Raw genomic sequence first — 18,744 nt, forward strand, 5'->3', positions numbered from 1 at the left:
CAGGGCCTAAATATAATTACAAGGGGAAAGAAAAAGTGGAAAGCAAAGATCACAAGCCAAGTTTTGTTTGACTTGCATAGTATTCCAAAAAATTTTAATTTATTATTCTTTTTCTCTTTTCTTTCTCTCTTTTCCTCTCTCCCCCATTTCTTTCTTTCTTTCTTTCTTTCTTTCTTTCTTTCTTTCTTTCCTTCCTTTCTCTCTCTCTCTCTCTCTCTCTCTCTCTCTCTCTCTCTCTCTCCTAAGTTAGGAAGTTCTGACCACATTGAGTTGTCTGGCTAGAGCTATTACTGTCTCCTTTGAGATGTATTCACCAGCTCATCAGTTTCTACCATTCTCTATTATGTCTCATGGGTTGCTTACCCATTTATATTATTTGCTTGCATGCTAGGTGATTGCTCTTGTGATACTAGCTTAAATCTGAGGCTAGAACATACTAGATCTGAAGTGAGAGAATAAGAAATCAAAGGAGGCAATCAGCAAGCCTCAATAAATGAGGAGAAATACTTTTTATATTCAGGATGGTTCTATCAATTATTGTGAAGTTTTTTGAATAACATGTTTATGTGTACTTGCATATCTGCACAAAATATACCCATGGATGAGCATACACAGGGAGAGAATTATGAAATGGGCAAAGATCACAGTTTCAAATGAGTTCTTTTAGTGATCTCTCTTTTCCTTCAGTGGGTCTCACCTACTGCCAATCGGTAGGTCCAGCTTAGTACAATGTGAGGGTATTTAGGCACATGACACTGAATCAATATTTTACCAGATCCTCGCCAATCACTTTGTTGCTGGCCTAACATCCTCTTTGATTCCATGTACAAGGTCTTGATCCCCTTTGACCAAGGCCATTCTTGCTACTTCTATTTCAATAATAGGGCTCTTCTCCATTCTTTTCCTGGCATCTTGCCTTAGTTTCTTGCCGGATTTTTAAAAGCTGGGATTCTGTTTCATGCACTCTGCTCTGTCTGTTAACTCAGGTTATATTTTGGAGCCCTAGCACCTTTAGGGAAAGAAATTTTCACTTCCTTCTTCTGGGATTTTCTTAGGCTAAATGCTTGCCTCACTGGACCCTCTCCCAGTGGCCTGAGGCTCTCCACACCTCATCTGCATTCAGACCTTTTCTAGGCACATCTACTTACAGTCTTCCTGGGATACTGCAATCAAAGTCCCATCCAGATGATCTCACATTTCCATGTGTTTGTCAGCCCTGTCCTAACATCACAACATTTTTCATCTTTGAGGAAAGTCTAGGAAATAAAGGGCATCAGCATAGCAGGAAACTGGCTGGAAATCGGAGAGGCTTCTCTAATAAGCCTTCTACTTTCCTTGTTCTACAACCCACAGAGTTGAGCCCATCTTTCCTTGATTATCTCAAGTGGGGGGCTCATTTAGGACATTTGGTCATTTTACTCCTGATTTTCTTCAAAGGGCAAAAAATGAGCTTAGTGACTCTGTAACTAGGTCAAAATTTCCCAGAGTCTCTTTACATATTAATTGGCGAATAAACAGAACTCCAGTGAAGAACTATTCCTTTTGGGCATGAAAAGTTGTATAGAGGGTGACCATGGAATGAGATCTAGCCAAAGGCTCACAAGTGGTGCGTTCTAGTCCAGACTGTGCCACTTACTACCTGGTCTACACTTACTACCTGATCTGTGGAAAGTCACTTACCTTCTGTGTGTGTGAGTTTCTTCATCTGTTTAAAAATAAGTAGTTTTTAACAAGGTTACTCACAGGGTTGTGAGGATTTCCTAATACAATGGATGTGAATCATTGTCCAAATGGGAGATACTAGCATTAAAAGATCCCACCTGTCACTGTTGATAAAAAGAATACCTTGTTTATAAGAGTGTTTAAATGCCACCTTCATACATTTGTCATGAGATTCTTTGACAACCATGAGTCAGAGATTTGCTCAAGGCCATGCAGCTCTAGAGTGAATTAAGTGCCCAGGTCTCCTGACCCTATGAGTTGGGTGATCTGTTACATTCCCACTGTGGAAAGACCATCTCTGACAGGACCTTCCATTCAAGGAGGGCAGAGGTGCTTCTGGTCATGCTCTGCGCCCCATCTTACCCACTGCAGTCTGGTCCTGCCATGTTTGGGCTGTCACTCCATTTATCTTTCTAGGGAAGATGACACAGGGCACTTCATTTCTGTCAGTGTTAGGAGGCTTCTGAGAGATGATGTGCCTCTTTTGGGAGCCTGACTTGACTACTTTTTCTCCCTTTTGTTGCTGGGTAAATTTTGTCTGAAGGAAGAAGAAGAGTGGCCAGTTATTAGAATGGCAATGAGATCACTAGTGTAATCTCTGCTGGTCTGTTGCCATCATTCTCTTTAGGAATGGCAATGGCCAAAACCAAAACCCTTTGCCTTCAGGATATGGCCCCTTGCATTCTCATTCTCACCTTCCTCCACAAGAACATGCAACCCCTGAAGCTATGCATTGTCTTTCTGTACAAAGAACTCCAAATTACCTGGCTTGCCTTCCAGGCACCAGCACTGGCAAGTGATGCTGGGGGAGCTCCAAGTCCCTGTCAGACTTGTAGAAGGTCTGAGAAGGTGGGATGGCTGGTGAGGAAACCAGACCTTCCATTCACAGAGGCTGCTATCTATAACCTTGACTTTTAAGCAGATCTTGGGCTCAGTTGTGGCTTCCATGACTCTCTGGGGATTCTCTCAGAACCTTAACTTAGCATTAATTCCACTTTGGTGCTTGTATAGAAGTGAGTTAGGCTGAATCTGATTTTGACAGGCTTGAGTCCTTCATAGCTTTTATTGCTAATATCCTGCCAAGTAGAACAACTCTGCTTTCCATTTTATGTACCTTACTTTGAAAGGCTGGAGTATTAGGGAAGCTGGCAATAAAAGATCATCTGGGACACTCTTCCCCCAGCAATAGTGCTCTCCTGGAGGATGGGTCAGGGACTCCAACTTCCTAAAAGTGCCTGTATTAGTTAGAGGTGAGAAAAGACAGCCACAGAGAAACCCTTCCCTAACTATCTTGACTACAGGCCTCTCTGGAAGCACTAAGCTCAACACCTTGGCTCTACATGCTGAGGAATGTCAGGATGTGGAGCTGGGTTTCCAAAAAGTTTCTCCCCCGTCTCCCATTGTACACTTGGACAAAGCAGCTCTGAACTGAAGAAGAGGACTTCTGATTCATGCCTACCCTGTGACAGGACACAGCTGCACAGTGGAGAGCACATGTTTTGATGGGGTAAGGTTGCTAGATGAAGCTAAAGACAAATACAGAGAAAAACTTCATCAGAACTCAGGACACAAGCACTCACTGGAGGACCTCCAGCCCAGGAGGGCCATCCCAGAACAGCTTCCAGGTAAATACCTCCAATGAAGGAGTTGGGAAAGTGAAGTTGAAGCAGTGATTCTCCAGGGACTTTAAGGAGACCTGGTTTGAATGCTGTAATACCTTTTGTCTTAGTAGACATTTCATCTGGATGCAAAGGTCATGATGCCAACCCCACAGACCCAGGGAAGTAAAATAAAGAGACTGGGCCAGATGAACACTAGAACCACAAGACTTTAGGGCTGTTTGGACTCTATGGATCATGGGCAATATTCCATAGAGGCCTTTACCATTAAGCAATGAGAGGACATGCAAGTGAGTAGAACAGGAAAGTTGGCATTTTATGCCCATAAGCAACAGAAAAGAGTATCCCCAACCTGAAATCCATGTGGAACCCAAGGCAACTTTAGTACTTGGGAGTGGGATTAACTCCTTGAGGCTGAAGATGGGGGAAAAAAAAGAAATAACATGGCTCAAATATGGGATGCTAGGACCAGAGTGTTTATTACAGGAATAAGAAGATCAGCAGCAGGCACTTCCAGGAACCAGGATGTATAGATTGGAGGTCCTGTTCAAGCCCACAGGTGTTCTCAGTGGGAAGGGAAAATAACAATTGGGATGTTACAATCATCTCTTAATAAAGGTCACACATCACACCCAGAAATGGCAGAGGAGCCAGCAGAGATACAGACAAGGTTAAGGAACCTGCCTTCAAGGGGCTATAAAAGAATCAAGAAAGTACAGTTATTCAAATAAGAGCTATGCACAGAGGCCCAGAAGGACAGCCAAGAGATCCATTTCTCATCCCACCTCTGCCACTCACAAGCTGTGTGGTTTGGAAAAAGTTGCTTCGCATTTTGGGTACCTCAGTCTCCTTGTGGTCACTAAGGAGATTGGCCAAACTGGCATTAGAGTCATTCCTCTAGGCTTTTGACATCAGTGGGATTCCAATCCCAACTCACAATTTTGGACTGAACTTGTTACTATTTCCCGCTGTTGAGGCCAAAACCACTCAATACCTCTGAGCAAGGTGAATCTTAAAATGGCGTGATCTCCTGGGGAAGAAGGAGGGGGGTGTATTAAAATCCCTTATAACATCTGACAAAATAAATCTGTGTAAGCAAGGAAACTCTTAATGACATTCCTCTGAGTACAGTATGTTAATGATAGACATTATCTAAATCCAAACCTCTAAATTTGAGATCAGGGATCTGGGGTGGAGAGAGGAGAAGCAAAATGCTCAATGTCCTCCAACACATAAACGATGACTCTTCAGGACAGGAACCCAAGTGCCCTGCCCCTTAATTTAGGCATCCTGTTGCCCTCTTCCAACTTCAGACACCAGAAAAGATTTGGGGATTTACTTCCTTAGAGCTCAGCAATAGGAAATGAGCCAAATATTGGAAGCTGTTTGGTTACCACTAAGGGGCATGTTCTTGCTCCTCTGAGTATCATTTGCCCACCCTGCCTGCTCACCTCCCTCTCCTTTCCCTGTTAGTATCCTCCAACCCATCCCTCCACCCTCACTTAAATGAGCCTTTATTCCCACAGGGACACTTGGCTCCACCTACTGAAAAGATTGTTAATTTCTGTCCACTGATGTGACACTTTACAAGGCAGAGAAAAGGATAATGAGCAATATTAATTGGCTATGAGGGCAGCCCCAGCTAGGGAGGTAGGTGTTTTATTTCCTACTCAGGTGAGGACCCTCTCAGAGGGGCAGAAACTGGTCCAGAGTTGTTTCCCCTACCATTCAGGCAAGCTAGGGATGGGTTAAGTCTCAAGAGCCTCGTTTGTACTCCTGAAAGGGGTCAGGATACTTGTTTGTGAGGGGGCTGGAGGAGGGACAGTGTTAAGTGTCAGGTAAAATGGACATGAGAACTGGGCAGAATTTAAGCTGAAACCATGGAATGGTCAGCTCTTTCACAGGATAGTTTGCTGCTGTCTCTAAGACTCCTATCTTACCTCCATATTTTGTTTTGATGCTGGTACTAGACCCAAACTCATCAACCTGTTCTCTTTGGTTCCCAGAATGTTTCAAAGCAAAAACATTCAGTCTTGTCCTCTCTAGGCATTGCTCTGTGCACCCTCCTCCCTCTCTTTAAAACTCCCTTTTGCTTAAGCACTGATCTCAGTGCAGATATTAAGAAAGGGACTGAGTTTAGCTACTCTGTGCTAAGAAAACATGTGTGTATGTGTTTTCAAACACATCTATTTATTTGTAAATATATTAATATAAAACATGAATAATATATATTAATAATATCTAATTATAATATATTAATAATCAATATGTAAATCTTTCATAATCACAGTAAGCAGAGATAATCCTATTAACATTTTATTTCTGAATTTTTTTCATGCTCTCATAAAATTATATATATGCATAAAGATATATATATATATTTACCACTTAAGTGGTTGTCACTTAACACCATAAAATACATAATTTTCAGATGGTAGGGTTTCTGGAGATAGTTGGAGCAGGGGGCTTCTTAAATATCAGTAAAGCAGGTCCCCACCTCCATTTACCCACCACATAGACAATGACAATGACCCACATCCCAAAGCTATTGGGAGGTACTGCCAGGGATTGGTGCATGGGTTCCCTTTATCTGGCACTAATAGCCACAGATAAAATACACTTTAATGCTTCTCTAAGAGTAAAGTCAATGAGATGCCCACCCCTCCAGAAGACAATATCCTCTGTAAAGTCTGAAGTTGGTCTTTTGGACCCTTGCTTTCCCTTCATGAGTCTGATTTGCTGGAGAATGGGGCTGTAGGTCATGAACACAGGTATAGAACTTACCTCCACTCAAAGGAGGATACTTGTGCACGGGCTTTTGAGAAGTTTTTTTATCCTTAAATATCTTCCCCCTGTACTGGAAGTAAGAGTGGGCTGCCTTCCAGGAAGAAAACCTGTGAAAAGAATGGCTTCTGGTCACAGGGAGAAAGCTATCAGCTAAGGAGGCTGGAGTATGGAGCACAAGGGAACCAGAACAGGGACAGTCCTTACAGAGAATGGAGTGTGTAATAGAGAAGAGAAAAGACTTGGCCTTGGAGTGCTGCCTGTCAGAGGCCCTTCTTCTGCGGCCTCCTCTGTGTCCCTGACTGGCTCCAGTGAGGACCTGCCATGCATAGTATGTTGGAATTCCCTTCTGGAACCAGTGAATGGAGTCTTTAAAGAACCTACTGTACATAGGTCTGAGGTGGGGGTCAATCCCTGGGATGCTTGCTTGAGCATCAGAGTATGAACTCCCTACTTAACCCCACCTGGTACAGCCAGAGTGTCTGACTGACTTCCTCTCAGGTCCCAATCCGTGGTTTCATCCTGTCCCTTGCTGAAGGTCATGACCTGTCATCGTATTCCCAGCAGCCCTTTCCCTGGAGTAGACAGACCTCTGCTCTTCACATGAACTTGGACTCATATACTCACTGGAACCTGAGAACTACTGCTCCCTGGAATCCCTCACAATATTCTTCATCTCTTTCTCCCTGGCCCCGAACCCTTGCTGTCCTTCAGCCTACCCTTGCATTGGCCTCCTTAAGGTCCAGTCTCGGCTAAGACTGGATTTATTTTCTATGCCGACTTGGCTCTGATGGTCTTGACTGCTGCCCTCCTTCCTTTCCTTAAAGGACACTCTATTTGATCACAGTTGGTTTCTGCCATTCCATTTGCTGAAATGGGTCTCCCTCCCATTATGGAGCTCCCAGTGTGATATGATGCATTCTTTGTGGTACTTAAGAGACAGAGAGACCTGGTTTCTAATCTTGGTTTACCTAATTCCAAGTGATCCTATGTGTCTCTTAATTCCTTTGAGCCTTGGTTTACTCATCTATAAAACGGGGATAACAACACTTTGTTCCACCCACCTCATAGGGTTATTAAGAGGTTCATCTGGGATAAGATATGTGAATACAGTTTATGCAATATAAAACTCTTTATATAGGAGTATACAGTAAAGCAAGGAAAGAATCAACAACATAAGGATTAGGGATTCAAAGCCTCTCTGAAGCACCCCTATATTTCCTAAATAGGTATAAGAGACTGCAGAGCACTGACTCAAGCCAGGAGCAGCATGCATTTCCCAGGGGTTTCTCATTCTCCAGAATCAGGAAAAATTTCTATTTAATCCTGCTCAGCAGAACTAAGTCAAATCTAGTCTTAGTGCTAGGTAACAATTGGTGTTCAAAAAGCTAACCTTGTTATCTTGAACTTTGCTTTTTAATTTCTTTCAATCCTGTATTAAATAATTTATTATCATAGGGATTTTAAAATAAAGGTTAGAGATTAGTATGCAAACTTTACACTTATTTTATAATAAGGTAATGTGTGTATGTGTATGTGTGTGTGTGTGTGTGTGTGTGTGAGAGAGAGAGAGAGAGAGAGAGAGAGGAGGGGGGGAACCCTTAAGACTTGGAATCACATAATAATATAAACATCTCAATTAGCCTTGTCTTGGAACATTTCAGCCAGTTGTCCTCTGGTCACTGTCACCCAAGGCACTGCCACTCATTATGTGGAAGATATAGGCTGGAGCCACAGTGCACCACAGGAGTAAATAACCACTGGGAGAACCTGAGCCAGTGTCTCAGTCCAAACCCTGACAGGATAGGTTAGAAACCAGTGGGCCACAGGTTGCATATGTCCTGCAAATATTTTGTTTGTTTCATTTTTGTTTTTTGGCCTTCAGAGTTTCCTTACCATGGTTTAGTTTTGAGTTAGTTGCCACATTAGCCACTTTAACTTTCAGAGATAAAAGTCTAAATGTCTAAGCTCCTCTTGAAAATTGAAATATTATGGTATTTGGACCTAACAGAGTAAAACTATGCTGTCTTACTGCCTCAATGGGGCTCCTTAAGCACAAGTGCAGTTGTGTGAGTCTTGACAGAATTTCTCCCCAGATAGCCATGTTCCATACTCACGCTTAGGTGAGGAACCTATGCCTAATAAAATTAACATCCTTTCCCAAGCATGTGGGAGCCAGGGGATGTGGGACCCAGGCACTCTGATCCCCAGTCTTACTTGACCTTCCATCTTCTGATTCAGTTTCAGTGTGGGAGTATGAGAGACCAAGTGTAGCAAGTAGGATAAGGATACACCATTGTAGTTCCCATGAAAATGGAAACCATGAAGTAGAGAGTTAGAGGAAGACAGAAAACTCTTTAGGAAGTCAAATGTGTTTTCCTGCCTTTATAATCTTTGGGCAAGGGGAAATACTTACCTTTTCCAGAAGTACATAATGATGGGGAAGAGAGACATGATAGTTCCATGGAAGATGCTCCGATCTAGGTGGCCCTCTGCAATGGAAGCAAGGATAGCATCCTTCTGGGATTCAGAGATGTTCACCTACCCATAGAATGGAACCCTGTCACTGACATAATTCCAGGGAAGGCAGAAAACCTCTTGTGACCCCTAGTACCTATAGGTACCCTCAGTACCTATAGGACCATCCTCTCCCCAGAAAGCGGCATGTTGTCATGCAACTTCTAGTAAAGGACATCTGGTTGACACAGGACTTAGGAAGTGCCTATTAGCTATCATTTCTTGTGGAGGAAATGCTTCTTGGAAAAAGCCCAGAGAGAAGTGGGAGTTCCCTTTACCCTCAGCCTTGGAGGAATTTCAGAATTCAGGTAGAGCTTTAGGATGATATTAAGTTTGGACCTCATTAGCATCACGTCATTCTCGTTGTATGCCCGGTTGACTTGCAGCATGTGAGCTGAACTCACCAAATTATTAAATCTAAAAAGAAGCAGTAAGCAGGAAATCAGCTAGGAGAAGATCAAAGCAGCAACTAAATAGGGCAGCCAGCCCAGACCCATTTCTGACCTAAGAAAGACAGGGCCAATCCTTGGCCAGGTTGAAACTTTATTCATTTAATCATAATGCATCCATTGGCAGATATTGAGCACCTACCACAGGTCAGGTAATGTGCTAAGTGCTTCTTCAAGTGTATTTCTTTACTGCAAACGCCCTTTATCCCATCCTCCCTCCACCCTTGTCTCTGTACGAGTTTTGCCTCTGACAACTTCAGGAACTAAGGGCTATCTTTTTCTTTGTTTTCCCTTCTCTGCTGACACTTTCACAATTACCACCACTCTCCTAGGCAAGATAGTGCTTTTCTCTTGCTTTTTTTTTTAAATTTTCTTATTTTTCTAAATTATAGTAAAATATACCTAACATAAAATTTACCAGTTTAACCGTTTTTAAATGTACAGTTCAGTGGCATTAAATACATTTACCTTGTTGTTCAACCATCAACACCATCTCCAGAACTTTTTTCATCTTCCCCAACTGAAACTCTATGCCCATTAAATAAAAACGATCCATTCCTCCCTTCCCATAACCCCTGGCAACTACTTTCTGCTGTCTCCTAGTGACATATTCTTTTACTAACCATCAAATATCTGTCAGTTATACTTTGTCTTGATTTAAGTACACAGTTTATTTCTCTCAGGCCTCAGGCAACTTTATATTTTATATTTTAAATATATATATAATGTTTATTTCTTTATTTTGGTAGACAGTGAAAGCAGGGGAGGGGCAGAGAGAGAGGGAGAGAGAGAATCCAAGTAGGCTCTGCAGTATCTGTGCAGAACTCCATGTGGGTCTCGAACTCACAAACTGTGAGATCATGACCTGAGCTGAAATCAACAAGAGTTGGACATTTAACTGACTAATCCACACAGGTGCCCCTCTCTCAGGCCACTTTAAATCTTAACCATTTAAAGTTTTCCTAAGAGTAGACTACCAATGTTTTCCCTTTATAAGCTTAATTTGCAAATCTGTTTATTTATCCAATCAGCAGACATTTATTAAGGGTTTACTCTTTGCCAGGTGCAGTTCCAAGAGCAGGGATTCAGCAGTAAGCATGGAAAACAAAGTTTTGCTTTTCTTTTTAGTTGTCCAAATGCACTTCCTGCACCTATCATCCTACTTCTTAACTCTTATTTGTGTTTTGTCTGCCATCCAGATCAGTTTGTGGGATCTTAGAGAATAGAGAGCATGTCTTAGTTGTCTTTTGTATCTCCTATGTCAAATCCCGTGCACAAGAATGAGTAAGCAATCAGTAAGCACTCGTGGAACTGAGCCAAATGCCTCACTGGGGTGCAGTGGAAGATCTCTTAACCCAATTCCTCTAACTAATGTGCTAAGTTACCAGGTGCTCTGAAATTCTGAAAACACACTGATACCTGTAACGTGCTCACTGTATACACTGGTTGTACATTTTGTAATACACTCTCACATTTTTCCATTGAGTTGAGGCAGGTATATACTGAGAATTATCCATGTTTCTTCTCAAATATTTTTGCCTATTGTATTTGTTACTAAAATTTGTAATTTATAAAAATTGATAAAATATGAACATAAAAAGAAAAGGTGTTTGCTGTTTCTGTGAAAACAAATTTCAATGCCTTGGAACATTCCAGTAAAGACAAGCTGCTTTTCAAAAAGTTGCTATTGAGTTGGGTGTGACAAAACAATTTAAAACATTGAAAAAACAAGTATAAAAATCCAGAAGGATTAATTGCCTTGCAGTAACCTTTAAATTCTCACTCCACTTTAAGGAGAGAAAAATTTGGGCTGCCTGGGTGGCTCAGTCTATTAAGTGACTGACTCTTGATTTCAGCTCAGGTTATGATCTCATGGTTTGTTGGTTCAAGCCCCACATTGGGCTCTGTGCCCTCAGTGCAGAGCCTGCTTGGGATTCTTTCTCTCTTCCCCTCTCCCCGCCCCTCTCCTGCTCACTTCTCTCTCTCTCAAAATAAGTAAAGTAAACTTTAAAAAAAGAAAGAAAGAAAAATCAGAATTAGCAGATAGCATTTTGGATATAGTTTGTGCAAGAAAAATATGTGGATCTCCAATTAGAGGAATGGCTTTGGCTTTACATCAAAAGTTTGACAGGTAAGTGAAAGTACATTAGTATGATTTGACATAATAATAGCTGTTTAAGTATGGAGCTTCTTCACAAAATTAAAAATAGAATTACCATATGATCCAGTAATCCCACTACTGGGTATTACCCAAAGAATATGAAAACACTAATTCACAGAGATGTATGCACCCCTATGTTTACTGCAGCATTATTTATAGTAGCCAGATTATGGAAGCAGCCCATGTGTCCACTGAATGGATAAAGAAGTTATGCTATATATACACAATGGGATATTAGTCAGCCATAAAAAAGAATGAAATTTTGCCATTTGCAACAACATGGATGGAGCTAGAGGGTATAATGCTAAGTGAAATAAATTGGTCAGAGAAAGACAAATACAATATTATTTCACTCATATGTGGAATTTAAGAAACAAAACAAACAAATAAAAAAAAGGAAAAAACAAGAAATGCACTCTTAACTATAGAGAATAAACTGATGGTCACCAGAGGAGAGGCTGGTGGGCAGATGGGTGAAATAGGTGATGGAGATTAAGAGTATACTTCTCTGGCACAAAAACAGACACAGAGACCAATGGAATAGAATAGAAACCCCAGAACTAGACCCACAAACGTATGGCCAACTCATCTTTGACAAAGCAGGAAAGAACATCCAATGGAAAAAAGACAGTCTCTTTAACAAATGGTGCTGGGAGAACTGGACAGCAACATGCAGAAGGTTGAAACTAGACCACTTTCTCACACCATTCACAAAAATAAACTCAAAATGGATAAAGGACCTAAATGTGAGACAGGAAACCATCAAAACCTTAGAGGAGAAAGCAGGAAAAGACCTCTCTGACCTCAGCCGTAGCAATCTCTTACTCGACACATCCCCAAAGGCAAGGGAATTAAAAGCAAAAGTGAATTACTGGGACCTTATGAAGATAAAAAGCTTCTGCACAGCAAAGGAAACAACCAACAAAACTAAAAGGCAACCAACGGAATGGGAAAAGATAATCGCAAATGACATATCGGACAAAGGGCTAGTATCTAAAATCTATAAAGAGCTCACCAAACTCCACACCCGAAAAACAAATAACCCAGTGAAGAAATGGGCAGAAAGCATGAATAGACACTTCTCTAAAGAAGATATCCGGATGGCCAACAGGCACATGAAAAGATGTTCAGCGTCGCTCCTTATCAGGGAAATACAAATCAAAACCACACTCAGGTATCACCTCACGCCAGTCAGAGTGGCCAAAATGAACAAATCAGGAGACTATAGATGCTGGAGAGGATGTGGAGAAACGGGAACCCTCTTGCACTGTTGGTGGGAATGCAAATTGGTGCAGCCGCTCTGGAAAGCAGTGTGGAGGTTCCTCAGAAAATTAAAAATAGACCTACCCTATGACCCAGCAATAGCACTGCTAGGAATTTACCCAAGGGATACAGGAGTACTGATGCATAGGGGCACTTGTACCCCAATGTTCGTAGCAGCACTCTCAACAATAGCCAGATTATGGAAAGAGCCTAAATGTCCATAAACTGATGAATGGATAAAGAAATTGTGGTTTATATACACAATGGAATATTACGTGGCAATGAGAAAAAATGAAATATGGCCTTTTGTAGCAACGTGGATGGAACTGGAGAGTGTGATGCTAAGTGAAATAAGCCATACAGAGAAAGACAGATACCATATGTTTTCACTCTTATGTAGATCCTGAGAAACTTAACAGGAACCCATGGGGGAGGGGAAGGAATAAAAAAAAAAAAAGAGGTTAGAGTGGGAGAGAGCCAAAGCATAAGAGACTGTTAAAAACTGAGAACAAACTGAGGGTTGATGGGGGGGGGGGGGTGGGAGGGAGGGGAGGGTGGGTGATGGGTATTGAGGAGGGCACCTTTTGGGATGAGCACTGGGTGTTGTATGGAAACCAATTGGTCAATAAATTTCATATATATATATAAAAAAAAAGTATACTTCTCATGATGAACACTGAATAATGTATAGAATTGTTTAATCAATATATTCTACACCTGAAACTAATATAATACTGTATATTAACTATACTGGAATTAAACATTTTTAAAAAGCTAATCAACCAGAGGCAAGCAAAAACAATAATAATGATACACAATGAGTGAAGTAATATAGAAGACTAAGTGACCTGTATGTATGTACAGGGGACTTCCAACTTATGTCAACTTAAATACCACTTATGCATCTCTGTCTTTATTTTTAAATTAGTTTAGAACTTATAACACAGTTCTCAAAAAAAAAAAAAGCACACCACATCTAAAATATAGACTTGTAAGACAATCAAGCCATTCTACTTTAGTACATAAGGTATCTAATCACCATGTATGTAGTACATCATTTCTATGGGGAAAATGTGTTCCAAATTTCAAATCAGTATTCCAACAACATGCTTTTTCTGAGTAACAAAGATGTCCCCACCCTTGAGGACAAGGAATAAAGTGGAGGCTCTTATTCCTCTTACAGTCACTTGCTTGTCTCTGCAAATGTTCAAGAGAAATTTTAAGTCAACTGTCTTTTGGAGATACTAGACCCATGTTCTAAACTATGCTGCACATCAGAATCACATGAGTAGCTTGTGAAAATACAAGTTCCCAAGATCCACACTGGACCAGTAAAATCCAAATCTCAGGGACCTTGGCATTGGCAGTAATCATAAGCTTCAAGCAATCCTGATGTGCACCAGGGTTGATAACCACTGACTAACTTCTCTACTCCAGTATGACTTTTTTGCCAGTTCAGGCTCTGGGCTCACAAATTGGGCAGCTGTACACATGAAAACACACTTGGTTAATAATATTTCTAAGTAGAGGGGGTGGAGCCAAGATGGTGGAAAAGCATGGAAGTTTTTTTTGTGTGTCTCATGTCCATTAAATAGAGCCAGATCAACACTAAACCTTCCTGTACACCTAGAAAACTGATTTGAGGATTAACACAAAAATATACACAACCTGAACCACAGAGCTCAGCAGGTACTTGGTGCAGAGAGGTGAACTGGGGGAGAGAGAAGCCACAGAGGGCAGGGAGCTGTTTTTGCTTGTGAAAACAGGATGGAGATGGGGGGAGAGTATGGGAAAAACATGCCCCCCCCAAAAGCAGCTGGAGGGAAAGTGGAAAAGTGGAAACAGCCATGGGGACTGAACTAAAAAAGGAGAAAGGAAAGGATTTAAATTTCATCAAGACTCTGTAAACAGGGGGAGCACAGAGTCTGAAACTCTGCAGCTCAATACTTGATGGTGTTCTGGTGGGAAGGGTGAATCCCCGGGAGCAGAGTAGAGTCTGGGAGGTCCTCAGGCCACATAGGAGAAGTGGCTCCACTGCTGGAAAAACATTTGGTAATGGCTGTGCAGTCACCTAGTCCCAGCAGACCCCAGAGAACAAGGTTGTTACTGGTGAAGCCTGGTGCCAGATGTGTATTGTGATTTTCCATAATCCCTGAAAAACTGCTGCTACACGATCATGTGAACTTTTCCTGGGGCAGGCTGGCACCCAGGCACAGTCTCTGGACATTGGCAGCAGCACAGTCCCACGAATGTTCCTGGGTATGGCTGGCACCTGGCCATTGCTTGGTGAGACCCTCCCCCAGAGGATCTGAGTGGATCAAAGTTGAAGTGCCTCAGAAGTGAGGGGTTGGGAAACACAGCTGCATCTGAGATAAAACTCATGAGGGAGGTGCCACCTGGCAACCTAACAGCTTGGTCACAGACAGTGTAAAAGTGCAGAGTGGATGGAAGCCAGAGACAAAGGACTGGTGTGCAATTGCTGGCAGGGGGAGCACAGAGTGCTGATACTAGAGACTGGGTAGCTGGGTGACACCCCCTCCTTCACATGCGCAGTCACACCTACAAGCACCACAACAATCCACCCACTAAGCTAAGCTGTGCCATCTAGTGGAGAATGGAGCCATTACACTAAGCCCCACCCAACAGGGCCAACCTCGCTCTTCAGGCACACCACAAATCTCTCCACCTGCTTAGTTTGTGGACTATAAAATGTTTCATAGTTTGAATTCTGGGGAAAACGTATTTCATTGTATTTCAGTCTGTTAACTGGTCCATCTATTGAATTTTCTTTTTTTATTTCTTTTTTTTCTTGAATACAGAAAGAGAAAAAATCCTTTTATTTTCAATTTTTATTAAAATTTTATTTTTATTTTTCTCCTATATTTCTTACTTTTTTGTAAATTTTTCAAATTATTTTATTTCCATCATTTCATTTTATTCTATTTCATTGTATTCATTTTCTCAAATTTTCAAATGTTTTCCTTTTTTTCTTGTTTTTTTCCCCCTTTACTGCCATCTTCTCTAATCTATCAAGCTCCTTTCAATAAACAGACCAAAACACACCTAGAGTCTAGCATCATTTAATTGATTTGTGTGTGTGTGTTGTTTTTAATTTTTTAATTTTAATTTTTTTTACCTTATTAATTCCTTTTCTTCCTTCAAATGATGAAACAAAGGAATTCACCCCAAAAGAAAGAGCAAGAAGAAACAACAGCTAGGGACTTAGTCAATACAGATACAAATAATATGTCTGAACCAGGATTTAGAATCACGATAAAAAGAATACTAGCTGGGGTCTAAAATAGATTAGAATTCCTCTCTGCAGAGATAAAAGAAGTAAAAGCTAGTCAGGATGAAATAAAAAATGATATAACTGAGCTGCAATCTCGAATGGCTGCCATGGCAGCAAGAATGATGAGGCAGAGCAGCAAATCAGTGATATAGAGGACAAACTTATGGAGAATAATGAAGCAGAAAAAAAGGGAGACTCAGGCAAAAGAGCACAATTTAAGATTTAGAGAAATCAGTGACTCATTAAAAAGGAACAACATCAGAATCATAGGGGTCCAGAAGATGAAGAGAGAAAAAAAGGGGTAGAAGTGTTATGTGAGCAAATCATAGTGGAAAACTTTCCTAACTGGGAACAGACACAGACATCAAAATCCAATAAGCACGAAGGATTCCCATAAGATTCAACAAAAACCGACCATCAACAAGGCATATCATAGTCAAATTCACAAAATATTCAGGCAAGGAGAGAATCATACAGCAGCAAGGGGAAAAAAGTCCTTAACCTACAAGGAAAGACAGATCAGGTTTGCAGCAGACCTATCCACAGAAACCTGGCAGGTCAGAAAGGAGTGGCAGGATATATTCAATTTTGAATATGCAAAATATGTAACCAAGAATTCTTTATCCATCAAGGCTGTCATTCAAAATAGGAGAGATTAAAATTTTCCCAAACAAAAACTAAAGGAGTTTGTGACCACTAAACCACCCCTGCAAGAAACTTTAAGGGGGACTCTCTGAAGGGAGAAAAGATGAAAAAATAAAACAAAGCAAAACAAAACAAAAGCAACAAAGACTAGAAAGGACCAGACAACACCACCAGAAACTCTAGCTCTACAGGCAACATATGGCAAAAAACTCTAAACGTCAGTGGACTAAGTGCTCCAATCAAAAGACATAGGGTAACAGAATGGATAAGAAAACAAGATCCAGGGGCGCCTGGGTGGCGCAGTCGGTTAAGCATCCGACTTCAGCCAGGTCACGATCTCGTGGTCCATGATTTCGAGCCCCGCGTTGGGCTCTGGGCTGATGGCTCAGAGCCTGGAGCCTGTTTCCGATTCTGTGTCTCCCTCTCTCTCTGCCCCTCCCCCGTTCATGCTCTGTCTCTCTCTGTCCCCCAAAAATAAATAAACGTTGAAAAAAAAATTAAAAAAAAAAAAGAAAACAAGATCCATCTATATGCTGTTTACAAGAGACCCACTTTAGAACTAAAGACACCTTCAGATTGAAAGTAAGGGCAGGGAGAACCATCTATCATGCTAATGGTCAACAAAAGAAAGCCAGAGTATCCATACTTATACAATCTAGACCTTAAAATAAAGACTGTAACAAGAGATGAAGAAGGACATTATACCATAATTAAGGGGTCTATCCACCAAGAAGACCCAACAATTGTAAACATTTGTGGTCAAATGTGAGAGCACTCAAATATATAAATCAATTAATCACAAACATAAAGAAACTCATTGATAATAATACCATAATACTAGGGGACTTCAACACCCCACTTACAACAATGGGCAGATCACCTAAACAAAGTATCAATAAGGAAACAATGGCTTTGAATGGCACACTGGACCATATGGACTTAACAGATATATTAAGAACATTTCATCCTAAAGCAGTGTAATACACATTCTTCTCCAGTGCACATGGAATGTTCTCCAGAATAGATCACATACTGGGACACAAATCAGCCCTCAACAAGTACAAAAAGATTGAGATCATACCATGCATATTTTCAGACCACAATGCTATGAAACTCAAAATCAACCACAAGAAAAAAATTGTAAATGTAACAAATACTTGGGGAGTAAAGACCATCCTACAAAAGAATGAATGGGCTAACCGAGAAATTAGAGGAAATTAAAAAGTACATGGAAGCCAATGAAAATGATAACACCACAGCCCAAAGCCTCTGGGATGCAGCAAAGGTGGTCATAAGATTGAAGTATACAGCAATCCAGGCTTTCCTAAAGAAGGAAGAAAGGTCTCATACACAATCTAACCTTACACCTTAAAGAGCTGGAAAAAGAAGAGCAAATAAAACCCCAAACCAGAAGAATACAGGAAATAATAAAGATTAGAGCAGAAACCAATGCTATCGAACCCCTCCCCCAAAAAACCAACAACACAACCAAACAACAAAACAAACAAAAAAGCAGTAGAACAGATCAATGAAACAGAAGCTGGTTCTTTGAAAGAATTAACAACATTGGTAAACCCCTAGACAAAAAGAAAAAGGAAAGGACCCAAATAAGTAAAATCAAGAATGAAAGAGGAGAGATCACAACCAACACAGCAGAAATAAAAACAATAAGAGAATATTATGAGCAATTATATGCCAATAAAATGGGCAGTCTAGAAAAAATGGACAAATTCCTAGAAACATATAAACTACCAAAACTGAAACAGGAAGAAATAGAAAATATGAACGGACCCATAACCAGTAAATAAATCGAATTAGTAACCAAACATTTCCCAAAAAGCAAGAGTCCAGGGCCAGATGGCTTGCCGGGGGAATTCTACCAACATTTAAAAAAGAGTTAACACCTATTCTCTTGAAGCTGTTCCAAAAAATACAAATGGAAAGAAAACTTCCAAACTCTTTCTATGAAGCCAGCATTGCCTTGATTCCAAAATCAGGCAAAGACCCCACTAAAAAGGAGAACTATAGACCAATTTCCCCGATGAACATGGATGCAAAAATCATCAACAAGATATTAGCCAACCAGATCCAACAATTCCTTAAAAAAATTATTCACCACGACCAAGTGGGATTTATACCTGGGGTGCAGGGCTGGTTCAATATCTGCAAAACAATCAATAAGATACATCACATTAATAAAAGAAAGGACAAGAACCACATGATCCTCTCAATAGATATAGAGAAAGGATTTGACAAAAGACAGCATCCTTTCTTGATAAAAAACCTTAAGAA

General features: G+C 40.8%; 1 protein-coding gene across 11 annotated transcripts in view; it reads right to left on the reverse strand.

The window, feature by feature from the left end:
- Positions 1-1,941: 1,941 nt before the first annotated feature.
- Positions 1,942-18,744, reverse strand: part of RGSL1 (regulator of G protein signaling like 1) — a 158,876-nt gene continuing 142,073 nt past the window's right edge. For 7 of the 11 annotated variants that reach the window (XM_047840169.1, XM_047840167.1, XM_047840166.1 and 4 more), the window contains 4 exons: positions 8,921-9,059; positions 8,542-8,666; positions 6,126-6,235; positions 3,792-4,371 (listed from right to left, as the gene is read on the reverse strand). In XM_047840169.1, coding sequence (XP_047696125.1) covers positions 4,253-4,371; positions 6,126-6,235; positions 8,542-8,666; positions 8,921-9,059 — 493 coding nt within the window. In that variant the 3' untranslated portion in view covers positions 3,792-4,252. Of the gene's footprint in view, positions 2,261-3,791; positions 4,372-6,125; positions 6,236-8,541; positions 8,667-8,920; positions 9,060-18,744 lie in introns of those variants that run through there. The other 4 variants (XR_007148082.1, XR_007148083.1, XM_047840165.1 and 1 more) reach the window with 4 other exon arrangements.

This window comes from Prionailurus viverrinus, chromosome F1 (genome assembly GCF_022837055.1).
Source record: "Prionailurus viverrinus isolate Anna chromosome F1, UM_Priviv_1.0, whole genome shotgun sequence".
In the NCBI taxonomy this organism is placed as follows: Eukaryota; Metazoa; Chordata; class Mammalia; order Carnivora; family Felidae; genus Prionailurus; species Prionailurus viverrinus.